Raw genomic sequence first — 17,938 nt, forward strand, 5'->3', positions numbered from 1 at the left:
AATGTAAAAGCAGAAAAGCACATTTTAGTGACTCTACCTCGAACTAGCAAAAATATGATTTTCAATTCTCTAAGGACTTTCATATAATTGAACACCTGAAAAATTTCCATTTCCATTGTGTGATAAAGCAAATGAAGCAACTAGGTCTTGAGGAATTGGATTTTTACTGAACGATTTCTTCTCATTTATTTTCCTCTGTGACTTTTTATCATTATAAAATAGTAAGACAGAACTACAAAAGAGTCTTCATGAAGATGTGGTAAAGTGAAGGCAACAGTACAGCTGGGAGAGCACTTGCCTTGTATGCACTCCACCTGGGTGTGACCCCTAATACCCTTTTGTGTTTCCAAGCCCTATAGGTGTGATTCCTGAGCACAGAATCAAAAGTAAGCCTGAGTACTGCTGGATGTGAACCCTTAACATGTTTAAAAGGAGACAGTACTTAAGTACTTAAGATTTACAATCTTAAATTGTTGCTGCAATAAGGTTTTCAAACCAAAAATCTTTCAAAATGCTCAAATGTAACATTTAAAATTTAGACTAGAACTTGTTTTCAGTATTAAAACTGTTCATTTGTTAAAGAGATAAAGCATCAAAATATTACCATGTTTCTTTCATCACTTTTAAACATTAGGATTGATTGTATTTTAACCATATATCTATCTTAACCATAATTATACCATTTCTCAGTTAAGACTATGTATGGAATTTCTTTTGTGGGTCACTCACTATTGGTTGAGACCAGCTATATAGTTATTACGTTTCAGGAATTGTTTGGAGTTAGTATTACCAGGAAAACAAACCATGAATAAATAAAAGAAAACAAATTATAACAAATCCAGAGATTACAAATTCCCCTTTCAGTGTTGTCCTGTTCCCAAATAGTCACATCTCTCAGAGTGATTGGCTAGTTTGTGTTACTGGGTTTTCTTGTCTTTTGGGGGACAGGACTACGGGGCTGCAACAGTGGAGGGAAGTATTGAACCAGGTCAAGTGGGTTCTGCAAGGAACTGATTTAGACCTGGAACCCTACCCAAAATTATATGCCATAATGCCAGAAGGCATAAAAGGAAAAGCCTCTTAAGAAGTGGGCTGGTCTCTGCAGGATATGATGACTGTTCTCTCATCTTGTTGCATTCATTTCCTTCCGCTGCAAGAAACATTTGCTCACAAAATGAGGTGCCTAGAAGTGTTCTCATGAATGCCATGGCTATGCTTGCTTTCCCTCAGAGACCGTAAGGACATAAGATTAAAAAAGCCATGAGATGTGCATATCCTGGGCAAGTGAGCCAAGCCTCTGGGCTTGCCCTCAAGTGGTTCCATGGTGACTTCTTTATGATTAATGTGACCATGTTTGGGGTGCTTATGCCTCATGAACTTTACAGATAAAAGAAAGCAGCAATTACAGGGAGAATATATTTTGTTAGTCTCTTTTCATTGGATGTTTCTCAACATACATATATTTGGCCACATCATCATATATTTTTGGTACAAGGTAAGATAATAGTGTATCTTTTCAGATTTAGAGTCAAGAATGTTTAATAAAGTTAAATATATCTTCAATTACTTCAACCCTTTGGATTTCCTGGGCAACATCTAAGAAATACAACAAAGCAAATGCTTGTCATTTGTCACTGTGCTTTTCCACAGGAGTTCATAGTAGTAAAGAGTCTAAGACATGTTTTCTTTCCTAAATCTACAAATAGCTAACAAACCATGATGCATATATTTAGTGATAAAAAGAGGAATAATTATATCCCTGAAAACGTTTTTAGTGTGATTCCATTGCCCCCATTCATACTGGGAATATTTGATGGGAAATGTGGAGCAGATTTGAGTCGCAAAGGCCACATTGATCATCACAGCAATAGGCAGATAGGTATGGAGAATACAGTTATCTATCCACTCTTTGCTTCTAGAATGTTCTCCTCCTTTCCACTGTTAAGTTAGAAATGTATATTTTCAAGCAGCAATGAAAAAAAGTGTTTAGGAAGAATGCATAATCTCTCAAAGTGATGAAAACATCCTGACTCCAGTATATTTCTAAATAAAAAACCTGACCACTATATGGTTACTTCTGTGTAGAGAGAGAATTTTATTCTCAAAACATAAAATGAATGGCATTCTTTTTAAAATCTCTTAGTTTGGAGTCCGTAAGTATGCAGAACCTCAGATAGATAGGCACAAAGGAACCAGCACTGCCTATGACTTCAGTTTAGTCATATCTGGAATTGCTTATAGGTATGCTCTTAACCACTGTAAAATAAGGGTATTGGTTTTTCCTAAAGAAATGTGCCTTTGTTATTACTTGAATCAATGAATGGAGGAGTGTTCCTTGTTCCTTCAGCAAGTAGGTTGTTCAGATCGAGACTTGGAGTGCCAGTTCCCTTCGGATTTAGGTAATTTTTATTTTCCATTGTTCTCATCGCCGATTTTCCACTTGGTCTTACCATTTAGAAGAATGTAACTCTGGCAAGTGTTGAGGTGCTGAACTTCTGGGGTATCGTGTCGTCTGTAGTATCTGCAATTTTCAGTGCACGGACAGACAGAGCCCTTGGCTTCCATCTGCTGGTAGGCAGCGTCATTGCAGTCAGCTATCAGTCCCAGCTTTGATGGACAGTTTATAATTAAGCTAAGGTATGATGGTAACATGATGTAAGAAGACCCACCCGCTACTATCCCAAAACAAAGGTGTTCCCCATCTTCCTCTTTCTAGTAAATTTCTTTTGATATGTAAAAACTGACCTGGATTACTCTCAACCTTCTCCCTCCTACTATGTACTCGTAGTGATACATCGCTTTAGTTGCAGGACGATTTGTGCTTGGAACACATATGCCTGGGGAGTAGCCTGTCCAATATAATAATGGCTACTTCTTGATCTCTGTATGTAGGCATGCATGTTCTGTCTATGCTGGTCTGCTTGTCCATAATGACAGATGAGAAGTATAAATAACAAAGACATGACAGTGTTACTGGCTTTTTTGCACTAGGCCCATAGACTTTGCATGCATGTTGTCTTCACATATAGTTTGTAATATGTAGAAACTATATGTTTCCGTCCTTAGGATACTGTTGATTTTTTCCAACAGTAACACCAAGCATTCCTCAATAGTTTTTATAATTCTCTTAATTCTCTTTTGATTTTTGTTTCTCTTGATAAGACAGACTCATTGATTTGCAAGTGAGGTGGTTCTCTGAATATTGAGTTTTTACCTGTTTATACCTCATTGCCCTTTATTCCCTTAGTGATGATATGGCGTCATGCAATATTGGCACAATCTGATTTCAGTGCTCACACACTTCTTGGCTACACATTTTCTTGTCCAGTCGAGCATATGCACACCTGTGCTTCCATTGCTACACCCCAGATGTGTCAGAACCCAGAGCTCCAGAGCAGTGTGTTAGGCACTGTATGTACACACGTGGGCAGTCCCCGGGAGTGAGCTCATGTTTTCATAGTTGTCTACAGCCTCTTTTGTCATTGAGCCATTTCCTGGACTTCTCTCCAAATGATAATTTCCAGTCACTCACCGAAACTATAAACCCACATACTGGTTATCCTACTTTAGTAGTTATGAAATTTTGGAAAAATATTTTAGTTATTTATCAAAATTTATAATGTACTTAAGATATAGTATGTAGAAAGAGCATGATATTGAACTCACATGCTTTAATGAATAAAAATTAAAATATGCCATGGTGCTTGTGGTATAATCAGATTGTCATAAAAGCAAACACATTTCTAGAATAGGCCAGATATAAGTAAACTATCAATATAAGTTTCACCACCAAAGTCAGACATTGCATAAAAAGGATTCTAGGCACGGGTAGTGTTTGTAAGTAAAAAGAAGTTGGAGTTAGGAGAAAAGTGTTTTTAAAAATGGCTCTCTCACTCAGTCTGTTAGCTGGCATGTGTGACTTATTTTCTCCCTTATCATCTCTGACCCTGCTCTGCGGTACTCCCTGCAGAACTGTGGGTTTGATAGTTAATAGCTGCAGTATTCAGACTTTCCTAACTTAATTGGACAAACTGGCTGGAACTTATTCAATAAAGAAAAATGAATGACCAATGCTAATCACATCAGATAGTAAGCTCAATTTTTGAAATATGTGTCCTGGGTTATTTATATAAGAGCAATCTAATAATCTACTTTTTTCTTCCTCAGCCTTTCTTATATGAACCATTCAAATCAGATCTACCAAGTTGATGTTTGAAACTTATTAAAGACATGTACTCCATAACAAAATTATTCAATACCTAAATTTCTTATTAAATTTCCTTTATTTGCTTGTTGTTGCTTTTAAGTACCTTTTAAATTTCTTTTATAACTATACTTACACTTTAGAAACAAAATGTTCATTTATTTTCTATTTGAGTTTTAGTAAAGATGCCAGATTCTTATTATAAAGCATATTTGTTCACAAAATTTTATTCTCAAGAGGTTTCATGGGAAAACACCCTAATTTTATTCCATAAATGTGAAAACCTTTATTCTTGAGACCTTTCCCATAAGGATTTTTAACATTGATAATGAAATGCAGTTTTGCTAAATTCTGACTTGGCGTGCTGAGGATGGCTTCATATAATTTTCTTTCATGATCAGGTAGAGAAAATGGCCTAGCTTTTTATTTGGGGACTTCTTGTCCTCTGGGGTCTTGCTGTCATTTTCTTTCATGCAATAGAAATTAGAAAAGTTGTTTGCATACCTTAAAATTTCAAGGGGTTCAGGAATGTTCTGTGTGTTATTCTTTCACTTAATTCTATTGGTGACACCTTAGCCCCATATAAAGCTGGAGAAGGAAGCATTATCAAAAGAGGACAGAGTTGACACCAACAGGTAGTATGTATGTACTCTCTGCTACACTTGAATCCATGCCTTCCACCCATTGCGAAGTATGTTTCCATTCTGGTGCAGCTTGGCTGATAGATGAGAAGTGGTAGGGCAAAGTGTAAGTCAAAGGTGAGCTCTATGGTACACGGGTTCAGGGAAGATCCATTTGGTTTCTGGCCCATAGGCCCCACCTGCAACTGAGGCCGATGTGACTGCTGGAACCGTGGCTGCCAGTGCAGAGGGAGCCTCAATGGATGAAGCAGAACCAGCAAAGGCAGCTGTTCCCACCGAGGAAGGGGCAAGTTTAGAAGAGGCCAAGATGGATACAGATGCCACTGAGACAGGAGAGAGTGACCAGCCTCAGCCAGAAGAAACAGAACCAGCCACACCTCAGGTGAATGTCATGGGGAACTGTTGGTTCTGCAGAGATCATGCTAGTCAGAGCATTGTTGGGTATGGGGGGAGGGTGATATTGAAGACATGGAAGCATACCACTGTGCTCCACCCAAAGCAGTTTCTCAAAAACAGTGTCCCTAGATTTCACTTGGCATCAGAACAGTCCGCTAGGACCAGCATTGTGGCAGACTGGGGCTGACAGGCACAGGAGGGAAAGAAGAGAGAAACTCAAGTGTTAGAAAGCAGGAATGAAGCACAGGCCAAGAACCAGGTGATGGAGCAGGAGAGAATAGAGGGCTCTTCTGTGGATGAAGTGAGAAAACAGAAATCAAAGACTTGGGCCACAAGATGAGAACCAATATCAATAATTCAGTCATTATGACCAACACTATTTTGTGGTGATTTTTGTGGGTAGTGGTAAATTGAATAGAAAACTGAAGTTTGGGTTCATACCTGCACATGGCTCCTTCAGCAAAGTATTTATATGAAACAAGTCCTCATAAGGCAGGGACAAACCCTGAGCAGCTCTTGGGAATAGTTTGATTCTGCTAGACCAGTGGTTGGCAACCTGCGGCTCACGAGCCACATGTGGCTCTTTACACTTTGTTTTATTTTTCGGGCCACACCCGTTTGATGCTCAGGGGTCACTCCTGGCTAAGCGCTCAGAAGTCGCCCCTGGCTTTGGGGGACCCTATGGGACGCCGGGGGATCGAACAGCGGTCCTTCCTTGGCTAGCGCTTGCAAGGCAGACACCTTACCTCCAGCGCCACCTTGGCTCTTCTGTGTTCCGGCGGCCTTTGCAGGAGTCAGGACTCTGCTGCTGGCCTCTGCCAGTGCCCGCCCTCGTGCAGCCCGGAGGCCGGCTCCACGCAGCTCCGGTTGGGTCATGAGGTATCGCGGGCGTGACTTTCTTGTCTACCATCCTATGTATTTTCGGTTTTTAAAATGTGGCTCTGGGAGGGGGGAGGGAGAGAGAGCATGGAGGTAAGGCGTTTGCCTCTCATGAAGAAGGTCGGTGGTTCGAATCCCGGCATCCCATATGGTCCCCCAAATGAGCCTGCCAGGAGCGATTTCTGAGCATAGAGCCAGGAGCAACCCCTGAGCGCTGCCAGGTGTGACCCAAAAACCAAAAACAAAAGGGGCCGGAGAGATAGCACAGCGGTAAGGCGTTTGCCTTGCATTCGGAAGGTCACTGGTTCGAATTCTGGCATCTCATATGATCCCCGAGCCTGCCTGGGGCAATTTCTGAGTGTAGAGCCAGGAATAACCCCTGGGCATTGCCGGATATGACCCAAAAACAAAAACAAACAAACAAACAAAAAAACCAAAAAACAAAAACCAAAAAAAAAAAAAACGTGGCTCTCAAAATAAATTTCTATCGTGGTTTTGGCGAGATTTGGCTCAGTTGAAAAAAAAGGTTGCGGGCTACTGTGCTGGACCCTAGGCAGGGCTTCTAAACTCCTTCTCCACTCTTGATCTGTTTTCACTTAAAAAATGCCACATGGACAAATGCAGCCAGAACACCTTAGATTTGCTTCAGAGTTGATTTTGGATTAATTTTGGTCATTGTGCTTTCAGAAATTCTTTGCCATTGTCAAGTGTTTTACACACCCCCACATTTAATAACTCAGCCCTTTATGAAATGTCTAGGCATAATTAGGAAGCTAAGGTAGGCTCGATAACATTAGACTTTCCCTGTTCATGATTATTTGACACCTAATACATTTCCAAAAGTATCTCAGAGTTTCCTTAAGGCTTATGATTGAATTGTAAAAAAGCTGATACCAGTAATGTTTGGAGAACAGTCAAAAGTATATTGCTTTCTTCATTAGATTTCCTGTTCACATTGCCCAGAGCTCTTTTGGTCTTCATTGTTGTACGTATTGAAAGAGAGTATCATTTTCTTCAAATTGGAGAATAGACATACTTTTGTATGTCATTTAGTACCTGAAGGAGTACAGAACTTGATCTACAAAGCAAACATATCCCCAGACTCCCAGGATGCTAGCAAAACATTACTTTTGCTAATCTTTACTAAACAGTAGAAGGTCAGTCTGGGTTCCTTTCTTCTGCTTTAACCCCAGGCAGCAAACAACTTGGAGTGGTTGCTGGCAGTTATAACATCTTTAATGCTAGTGCACTTTAAGCATAACCAATTGAGGCAAGTGTTATCCAGGGCTTCTGGTAGCGGCATCCCCTGCTATTCTCGGTAAAAAGGATCCAAGTTAAATGTCATTTGCAAGCAAATTTTTGTGCTCAGTAGGACAAGAATGGGTCAGTGCCTGAAAGAAGCCTTGCTAGGAATGCTCCAGGAACCCTTTTAGTTTTTATATTTTTATTTAATCACCTTAATTACAGACATGATTGTAGTTGTGTTTCAGTCTTATAAAGAACACCCCCCTTCACCTGTGCAACATTCCCATTACCAATATCCCCCATTCACACCCCCCCCCTGTATTCAAGACAGGCATTCCATCTTAGAATCATGTCCCTCATATATGATTTACCCTCTTAGTGTCTATGGATCTCTCATTCCTCCAAAACTGTCTGATTGACAAAGGGCCCTCTTACATGGCTTCTGGCTCAGAAGGCACTGTCAGGGAAAGCCTCACATGGTGGGAGACCCCCAGGCATGAAAGACTGAACTGGGTTTGGGGAATAGCTGACATTCAGCTGAAGGAAGACTGGAGTGAGGGCCATTGAGAAGGGCAGAATTCTTGCTTCTCAGACTTGCATGTCACCACCTTTGTTGTACCCACAGGAGAAGGTCATACCTTCTGTGGTCATAGAGCCTGCCTCTAATAACGAAGGAGAGGGAGATCATGACACGACCTCAGGAGCAGAGGCCAAGGAGGCAGCACCTGAACCAACTCTCCCCAGCGACTCCTCAGAGCAGAAAGTGGGGAAGGACTCCGAGCCAGCTCCCAGTGCTCCAGCTTTGAGTGAGGCCTCTCAGGATCTTCCGCCCGGCTTCCTCTATAAGGTCTATGCGTTTTTCTATTTTGTTTTGTTATTGTTTGTTTGTTTTTGTTGGTCACTTGAACTTCATTGTACTTCATGAGGTCCTTTGGCTAGAAATTTTTGGATTTCCCATGCCTATTTTCTTTTTGACCTTTTTGCAAATGTAGACTTTGTCTGGACTACTTTCCCCTTTCTCCAGGCATTATGAGATAGGACTCTAATCTATCTTTTCATAAAATTACCCAGATTGGATTCTTTTCCCCTAATGCTGTGAACACTTTCATCCATACCTCTGTGGTTCTCCAGTCCAGGCTTAGCCCAGGACTTGAAAACCAATCCTTGTGCTAGTTTCAAGTGCACTTCAGGCAGGCAAACAGCACAGATGATTCAGGCAGTGCTGATGCCTCATATAGCAAGTGACACAGATGGGGCATGACCTAATGACCTAAGAAGGAATTTTTAAACTTGCATAAATTAATGATGGCTTTGCCCAGAGAGCTCATGTAAAGCTAAGGACCCGTAATTAATCAAATAAAATTTCCAAACCTTTGAAGAAGACCCAAAAACAGCCTCAGCCAGATGTTTTGATCCTCCCTCCTACAATCTGGTTGGAAATGTTAAGTTCTCTCATTTGATTTTGTATCACAAAAGTCACCTTTTCCTTTTAACTGTTAAATTGAGAATGGAACTGCCAACAACTATTGCATTTCTCTTTCTGTCCCCCAAATTAATAGTCATCTACCTTGAACTACAAATGGGGAGCAATATATAATGGATTAATAATTCATGCTGATAGAAGTGTCCATATGGTTAGTGAGTGCCTGTGTCTATCCATATCTATCTAAAATGGGATTCTAGAAGTCCTGGAGAGAGGCAGGCATACCCGAGTTGCTGGCCTATCTCTGGTCCCCATCTAATGGCAGCCTAAGTGAAGGGCTATCAATTGACCCTCTTCCTGGACTTCAGTTGTATCATTCTAGTGTTATTTTTTACATTTACTTTTATTTCTCTATAATCATATTTCTAAGAAACCTTTCTGTAAAAAGAAAATATGGGTCAAGGGACAAGACAGCTTATTTTTAAGAAAACAAACATGGAACAAAAGGTAATAGGTTCTAGAGAAGTAATGCACAAAATAATAAACATAGACAATTGTATTATAGTCTTCAAACTTATTAAGAGACTGACTGGAATTTAATTTTTCCAACCATTACATTAAAATGGTTGTGTAACCAGTGTTACACAACAGCATAGCAAAAGCATGCAGTGTAATATATACATATGTACTGTATTTTATGTACACACCTTATAGTTAGCCAGTTACAGTTGAGATGCATTTTATTGGAGACAAAAATGGAAAGACACCAAACAGATTGGCATGGCTTAAAGGCTATCATAAGGAGTCTATTTTTTCCTAATGCAATACATAAAATTTAATAGCAATTTTTATAATCTGCAAAAGATTCTTTTTTGGGGGGCACACCTCTGATGCTTAGGGGCTACTCCTGGCTCAGAAATCACTCCTGACAGTGCTCAGGGAACCATATGGTATGCCAAGGTTTGAACCCAGATAGGGCACATTCAAGACAATGTCTGAAAATGACAATTTTACCAATTGTGAATCTTTGTCAGAAACTTGGGTCATAGAAAAGAGGAACTTTTCAGTAGGCCTTTTTAATTCAGGTTTAAAGTATCCATGATTGACAAACAAAAACTGCAAATGTCTAACAAGAAATAAGAATTAAAATAGAGTAATGAGCAGTGGCATCTGAAGGATTGTGTGGAAATCAGATGTTTTTATGTGAACAGAGAAAAAGCTGTCCTCTCTCCTGGGAGCCTTCTTCTAAACTTTAAGTGTGATCTGCACCTCTGATTCCCCCAACCCCCAGCTTGGAGATGCTTATAGGAATTTCAGCCGATAATCTGGAATGTTTTTCCTTTCAAGCTCCCATCTGAAATGTTCTGATGATCCTGTGATCTCTTGCAGGTGGAAACACTGCATGATTTCGAGGCGGCAAATTCTGATGAACTAAACCTACAGCGGGGTGATGTGGTGTTGGTGGTTCCCTCAGATTCAGAGGCTGACCAGGTAAATGTTTGGCTTGGAGATGCTGAGGCCCAAAGGTCAGGTCAGGTCAATAGGTGTTGTCCAGAAGTATTTCTGTTTTCTTTTTTTTTTTTTTTTTTTTTTTTGGTTTTTGGGCCACACCCGGTAACGCTCAGGGGTTACTCCTGGCTATGCGCTCAGAAGTTGCTCCTGGCTTGGGGGACCATATGGGACACCGGGGGATCGAACCGCGGTCCGTCCAAGGATAGCGCAGGCAAGGCAGGCACCTTACCTTTAGCGCCACCGCCCGGCCCCAGTATTTCTGTTTTCTGACACACTATGGGGGGGGGGCTCTGAACAGAGATGAGGGTGTCTGTCTGATACCCCATTCTCTGCCAGGATGCAGGGCACTTATTTCAGGTCACTGTTACCTGTTACCTTTATCACTACTTAAACTAAGAATATAATTAATAATGTTAGAGCAATTAAGTTACAGAGTAAATTAAAAAGTATCTTGCAGTTAAGGGGGCCGGAGCAGTAGCGCAGCAGTAGGGCGGTTGCCTTGCACGTGGCTGACCTAGGACAGACCTCAGTTCAATCCCACAGTGTCCCATATGGTCCCCCAAGCCAGGAGCGATTTCTGATTTCTGAATGCAGAATCAGGAGTAATCCCCGAGTGTCACTGGTGTGGCCCCAAACAAACAGACAAAAAACCAGGTCAGAGCTATGACCTGTTTGGTATTTCAATAATTTCTCATAGGTTAATAGGATTCAAGCTCTCACCCCTTCTTTCCGTCATGGCAGGGCCTGAATCTCAGGTACTAATGGTTTCCTACTGCAACTTTTTCCCACAAACTGTCATGATGCTTCTTCAGTCATAGCCTGGGAAGGGACTCTGAGTTTTGAGGATAGTTCTCTGGATTACTGGGGATTTCCTCCCTCTTCACTCCACTTTTAGAAGATTACTATGTAACAGCATAGCTGCCCTGCAGCTGACCTTTGCTAGATGATATTCCCTCTGACAAATGATGGGAGATATCTTTTCCAGAGCACATCCTACTTTCAGGGTCAAAATATTCTCTAATTATTTTCTGCTGGCAGTCTCTCTCGTTGCCCTCAAAACATTATCACTATGTCCAAACTCATTATTCATTAGAATGTTATCACATAAACTTAAGTTGTGTAAAATGTTTTATAATAGTCATGTCTCTATTTGAGAGTTGTTCATGTCTATGCATATTAAACAAAAATGTCATGTGCAGAAGCATACTTTGCCATTACCAAAATTGCCATGTATCTTAAGGAGTTAAATTTTAGTCTTCTCAATTTTCCCAGTTAAGATTGATATTAAATAATATTCATTAAATTACTCTTTAATTAATATTCTGAATACCTTCATTGTGAGTTTTGTGCTAGTCATTTAATTTTCTCTTTATATGAATAATTTTTAAACATATAATTTTACTTGGTTCTATTAGATTTTCCTTCACTGAAAATACAGTCAAATAAGACACTTTGAAAGGGGAACTTATCATTTTACTAGAGATTTATAAAATATTTTTTGTCTTCTTTTATTTTAAGTATAACTTTGTCCTTCAAATAATGAGCATCATAATTTTAAAGAAAATACATTTTCTCATCAGTGAGAATACCGAGGTTTATTGATTCATATTTCCCTCGGGTTTTTCCCCTGCCTTTGAAAATAAGACTGTCTAAATGCTAGTATTTTTTTGTCTATCTAATGGTGTCAAATTTATAGTCTCAGATTATATCAAAAGGAAATGTGTTCAGTTTCCTTATTTAATTTTTGAGACCTCATTTTATCTGATGTACTTGAGCTTTATTGAGGATTGGTTCTGATTACATCTGGCTATTGCTCATCATCACTGGTATCTCTTCCCTGGATAGTTTAACATAAAAAAGATGGCCATTTCCTACTAATTTTGCTTCCTCTAGTCGGTATGTTTTGTACTTTTCACTCAGTTTTCACTTCCCAAGCCAGACCTGCTTATCTTTGTAGCAAGCAGCAGCTTCTGTTTCTTCATTCCCATATCATCATCTTTATGGCCATATCAGATGAGTGGTTTAACATTCCTGTCACCAAGGTTTTCATTTTTAGGATGGCACTTTTATATAGGCACTTCTTTATATGTCCTAAACAAATTATAGTATCTAAGATAAACCTTTTATTAAAACACATAAATGTCTTCATATGCAATTATGGCTGACTTCAAGCTGCTTTCTGGTTCATATAAACTTGAAAGGAGGTGAGATATTATGATAGCAAGAACAAACACAATGGTAATAGCAGGTGACACATTGCTGAGTATTAGATAAGCCCTATATCTGGTGGTTTATTTCAATGGCACAATGTAACCTAGAATATTCCACTTACAGATGTTTTCTCATTCATGGTTTCTCAAGCCTCTTCTTATCCCCAAGACAGGGGCTGTTCCTGTGTATGACTTTTTCACACATCACTGGCCATGATTTTCTTTATTTCCCCATCATTAATAATTAATAACTCATGTCATAATCTAGAACCCAGTAATTATTTTTATATGAAATTATCAGTTGCTTGTTAGTTTGAGGGCCCCTCACCTCACTCTTTTCTAGGCTTACTCCTGGTGCACACTAAGGACTATATGAGGTGCTTGTGGGATGAATGCTGAGCAGGTCCCTTACCTGCTATATTATTGTTCTGGCAATGGTAATGAAATTGTAATGTTGATTTTAACTTACGTTGAAAAATAACTTAATTAATTAAAATATATATTTCTTTCTAAATTAATCTTTTATTGTTGTTGTTTTGTGTTTTTTCTGGTTTGTTTTTTGGCTACATCCGGTGGTGCTCAGGGCTTGCAACTGGCTCTGCACTATGGAATCATTCCTGGTGGGTGTTGGTGCATCGCATGTGGTACCAGGGATTGAAGCCATATTGGCTGCATGCAGAGCAATCGCCTTCCAGGCTCTGGCCTCAAACTAGCTTTTTTTAACGACACGTTTCTCATTGGTCTCAGCACACATGCAAAGTGACATTTGCCACAGAACCATGGAGTTGGTTCGATTCCTTTCCAGTTTGGCAATGCAGATTTCTCCAGTAGTCTGTTCTCTTGCTGAGAACCTGTCTCTGTTTTGCAGGATGCAGGCTGGCTGGTGGGAGTGAAGGAGTCAGATTGGCTTCAGTACCGAGACCTGCCAACGTACAAAGGCCTCTTTCCAGAAAACTTCACCCGGCGCTTGGACTAATTCCTGGAGAATTGTGGCAACAGCCTGATCACTGGGTTTTTCAACCTTCGGGAAACCTGACGAGTTCACTTTTGCTCTTACACTCTTAGTGATTTGCAGGGTGCTGCCATGACAGAGGGTGAACAATATATCAATGGAGCATGTGTGCAAAAAAATTTTAAGACACAAAGTCAATGAAGGGAAGTCCTCATTGACTCTCACGTGACCGATACAAGGTTTGTTTGTGCTTTGTCCAAGATGTGGAGCCTCGTGTACTCGATGCCCTCCCACCAGTTCTAAGGTAGCTTTCTCCAAACCAGAACCTTAATTCCTTTGCACCAAGTGTCTGGTATTGAGAAGCTGCCCTGCAGAAGATGTGATGAGTTACCCTGTAGTGTGAGATGATTTTACTCCCCAGCGCAGATGTGAGCACATGTTCTCTTGCTCTCTCTCCCCTTCAGGTTCACTGTGTTGAAAAGTAAATTTGCTGCAAAAGTTTTCAATGTTCTTCCAAACACGTCCCTCTCTCTACTCTCTCTCTACGGACAGTCATATCACTCCTAGCTGTATGTGTATGTACCAAAACTACATACACAGAATGCTTTCTTTCCTTTCCATGGTAGTGCTCTTTCCATGATAGTGTCATTGCTGTGTGCATCGCACTTGTTCTGTCTGGCATTACAGTGGCAGTTTTGTCTCAGGACAAAACCAGTTGCCAAAACAGTCGACAGTATCTGTTTGCCATGTGCATTTTTCAAGATGCAGTGGCACATAGCATGTCAGAGCCACCCTGCCCTTTTGTGGAGGAAGCAGGGCCCGTTATCTAGAAGTTCCACCACTGTAGGCAACATGGAACAAGCTGCTAAGTCTTAACTCCTGCCTTTCAGAGATAGGCCTGAGAATGTGGCACGTAACTCTACCCCCGAAGAACACGGTTTTAAAAAGTTCCTCTACATTTCCGACCTCTTTCTATTTATGCAACTCATCTTAACAGATTGTCCTTAAATAAATAGCTGCCATGTGCTGTATCCACAAATCATCTGTAATGATAATGTTTTCAGTGCTGTGTCATCCAAATAAACCTTTGGTGATCTCCAGCAGTCCCCCACTCCAGTTCCTTCTTCTCATGACTCCTCTGTTTTGGAACGATTGCTTCAATTGTATGGCTGGAAAAGTCGAAGTCTGAGTTGTTATTTGTGCAGAGATAGGCTTGTGCCTCTGGGACATGCTGCCCGGCTCGCATCCCACCCTCAATCCCTTCATCCCAGTCATGGCTGGTCACTTATGGTCCCTGCAGCCCAGCAATCATTACAGCACAAATAACAGCTGCAAATGGAGCCCTCTCCAACTTGACTGTGGCCGCTCTGTCTGCATTTCACTGAAAAAAGTACATTTTCTCACACCAAGATCATTTTTGACATGTTATGTTCCTACATCCATAAGAAAAACAAGTCAAATGAAATAGGGGAAAATGAAATCAAGTCAGTGGTTATTGTTTAGAGATGAGCATTCTTAACATCAAATATCTTTTCTGCTAATAGAATTCTGGTCCCTGTTAAGCTAATCAAGAAAGCGTATTCTTAGGGCTGGAGCGATAGTTCAGCAATAGGGTGTTTGCCTCGCAAACGAACCTTGGTTTGATCCTCAGTGTCCTATATGGTTCCCCAAGCCGGGAGAGATATCTGAGTGCGTAGCCAGGAGTAACCCCTGAGCATCACCGAGTGTGCCCCCCAAACAAATGCATTCTTACACTTCTGATGGATGTTGAATTCTCTGAGAGAATGAGTGACTCTAATGTTTTAGTGTTAATAGTAAAATAGCTATAACTGGCTCAAGTTTGCCAGGGCCTAATTTACAAGAAAACTAGACTCTCACCTTTGCTAGTTTAGTGCAAGAAAATAGCATGTCAGTTCCCAACAGCATAAGGAATAATCCAGCACATCAAATGTAGCAACTGATGATTTATGCTAGAAATCCATTGCTGATGAGCATCCAAGAGATCGAAACCCATAACTGGAAAATTGGTTCTTATGCTAAAATGCACAGAATATTCCACAAACGTCTCTGCACCTCTGCACTCCCCTCACACTTAGGTCCCTCCTGTAGCATTCCTAGGTGAATTTTAACAATGTAAACTTCTGTGCGCTGCTTCAGCTCATGGTATTTGGAGTTTCTTTCGCAACAACTGACAAGTATAAGTAGTCTGATGTTTTGTTGCAGGAGTTTCAATGATTCAGGCTTCCTTCCCAGCCCACTAAGAATTAAGAACATGAGAGAGTAGAGGGTGGGAGGGTGGTATTATCTGGAAACAGCTCTGGGTATGCAGTGCATATCCTCTGCTTCAGTCGTTTTCCTAAAGGAGGAAGTAGTTTCAGGGGCATCCTTTAAATCGAGGATAGTTCTCAAGTAGTCTAATGAATCTTCTGAGGACCTCACTCATCTGGTGCACCATCAACATGTATTGGCAAATTTGTAACTGTGATTCTAACTGAAGCTTTGTCAGAGGAATCCTTCTCTGATATTTTCCCCCTGGGTATCTAAGATTCCTTTTACAAACACAGCGACATTCAACAATTCACTAACTCTGGGCTCAGAAATTCTGGCAGGCTTGGGGGAACCATATGGGATGCCAGGATTCAATCATCGTCGGTTCTGGGTCGACAGCGTGCAGGGCAAACACCCTACCACTGTGCTCTCAAAATGTGCGACTATTTTTCTTTCTTCTTTCTCTCATTCTTTTTCTTTCTTTCTTTCTTTCTTTCTTTCTTTCTTTCTTTCTTTCTTTCCTTCCCTTTCTTCTTTCTTTCCTTTCTTTTTCTTCCTTTCTTTCTTCCCTTTCTTCTTTCTTTCCTTATTTCTTTGTTCTCTCTTCTTTCTTTATTTCTTTCTCTTTTTCTTTCTCGTTCTTTATTTCTTTCTCTTTTTCTTTCTCTTTCTTTATTTCTTTCTCTTTTTCTTTCTCTTTCTTTCTTTCTTTCCTTCTTTCTTTCTTTCTTTCTTTCTATCTTTCTTTCTTTCTTTCTTTCTTTTCTCTTCTTTCTTTCTTTTTAGGTCACACCCAGTGGTGATCAGCCACCTGGCTCTGTGCTTAGAAGTAGCACCTGGCAGGCTCAGGGCACCATATGGAATGGTGGGAATCGAGCCAGAGTCTATCCTGTGTTGGCCGCATGCAAGGCAAACGCCCTACTGCCCTGTGCTATCTTTCCAGCCCCCAGTTCACTAACTCAAAGGATCTCTCAGGAATCAAATAACGAAAGCCTATTTTGTATTAATCATTTGTATCTGACATTTCTGCTAATACCATGGATCAATTCTCATTTAATCTTCCATGATATAGCTGTAATCACAAATAAGCTCCCTCTGAGGTTTTGAATTTTTAAGAATATCTCAGTTTAATTAGGGCCCTGGAGGTGGGAAAATATTGTGCACCATATACAAGCGATACCACTATGACAAGCTCTTTCACACAGAGTTGGGCAGCTTTTGATACAGTTGAGATGACACATCTGTGCACAACACCACAGACTTCCCTGAAAGAACAGAACCATACTTCTAGAATGGTGTCCTGAAATAGCCTATAGGCAGGCAAAAGTAACAATCCCAAGAAGATCCTATGACCCAACTTGCTGGCCACCAAAGAAAATATCTTTGAGAGACTGAAGAAACCTGCATGAAGCCAATGAGTTAAAGATGAGTACACTCAAGTCACATGGTTAGACATCTCGGAGCCTGAGAAGTGGACAGATTTGCCCTGTTAGTATTTCAGTCCCTCTCGTGAAGAGCCCACACTGTCTTCTCCTGGTTTTCATTGGAATTGAATTGAAAAACCCCTCGACAGCATTGCGAATCAGAGCTGGGAATTCGTTTGCCACATGGGTTCTCTACTGGGTGTTGTGGCGACTGTCTCTCCTGCATACGTGTAACCTCTTCTTAGCACTCATAAAAATGCAATCAGACAGTAGCCCATTGAGAAGATAATGGCTAATATTTTCTTAGCTTGCTTAGGAAATCAAGAGCCTTTTTTTTTTTTTTTTGCATCCTTAAGCCCCTTTGCACTTCAGACCTGCTTTCTAGTTTATCTTGTCATGTAGTGCCATTCCCTGACCTATTCAAAGCACTGGTCAAGGTACACCAAAAAGTTTCAGAAACTCTACATGAGAGCAAGAAGCACTACACTTATGAGATTACTAGTCCATTCAAAGTGTTTTGTGACTCATTGTCATGGCAGCACATACTGACTTTCAAAGGCAATTAGCTCTACTGAGAGGGTGTCCCAATATATTGACACTCCCATAAAGTAACCTAAACTTCCTCTGTTCTAAAACAGTGGATTCCCTACTTACCACATGATCTCTGGACTCAGTACTCAGGTGTTGTAGCAATTGTCTTGTACATTGGGGTCCTCCTATCCTCACCCCCTTCTTTGTTTCTACAAGTGAACTGCATTTAGCCCCCTAAGAAATGCTTCCTGAT

The 17,938-nt window shown here is 40.6% G+C and overlaps 1 protein-coding gene across 4 annotated transcripts in view; it reads left to right on the plus strand.

The window, feature by feature from the left end:
- AMPH (amphiphysin) overlaps positions 1–14,573 on the plus strand; it is a 280,138-nt gene extending 265,565 nt beyond the window's left edge. For all 4 annotated transcript variants that reach the window (XM_049781869.1, XM_049781870.1, XM_049781871.1 and 1 more), the window contains 4 exons: positions 5,018–5,227; positions 7,991–8,212; positions 10,178–10,279; positions 13,379–14,573. In XM_049781869.1, the coding sequence (XP_049637826.1) occupies positions 5,018–5,227; positions 7,991–8,212; positions 10,178–10,279; positions 13,379–13,486 (642 nt within the window). In that variant the 3' untranslated portion in view covers positions 13,487–14,573. The remainder of the gene's footprint in view (positions 1–5,017; positions 5,228–7,990; positions 8,213–10,177; positions 10,280–13,378) is intronic.
- The last annotated feature ends 3,365 nt before the right edge of the window (positions 14,574–17,938 follow it).

Source organism: Suncus etruscus, chromosome 10, assembly GCF_024139225.1.
Source record: "Suncus etruscus isolate mSunEtr1 chromosome 10, mSunEtr1.pri.cur, whole genome shotgun sequence".
In the NCBI taxonomy this organism is placed as follows: domain Eukaryota; kingdom Metazoa; phylum Chordata; class Mammalia; order Eulipotyphla; family Soricidae; genus Suncus; species Suncus etruscus.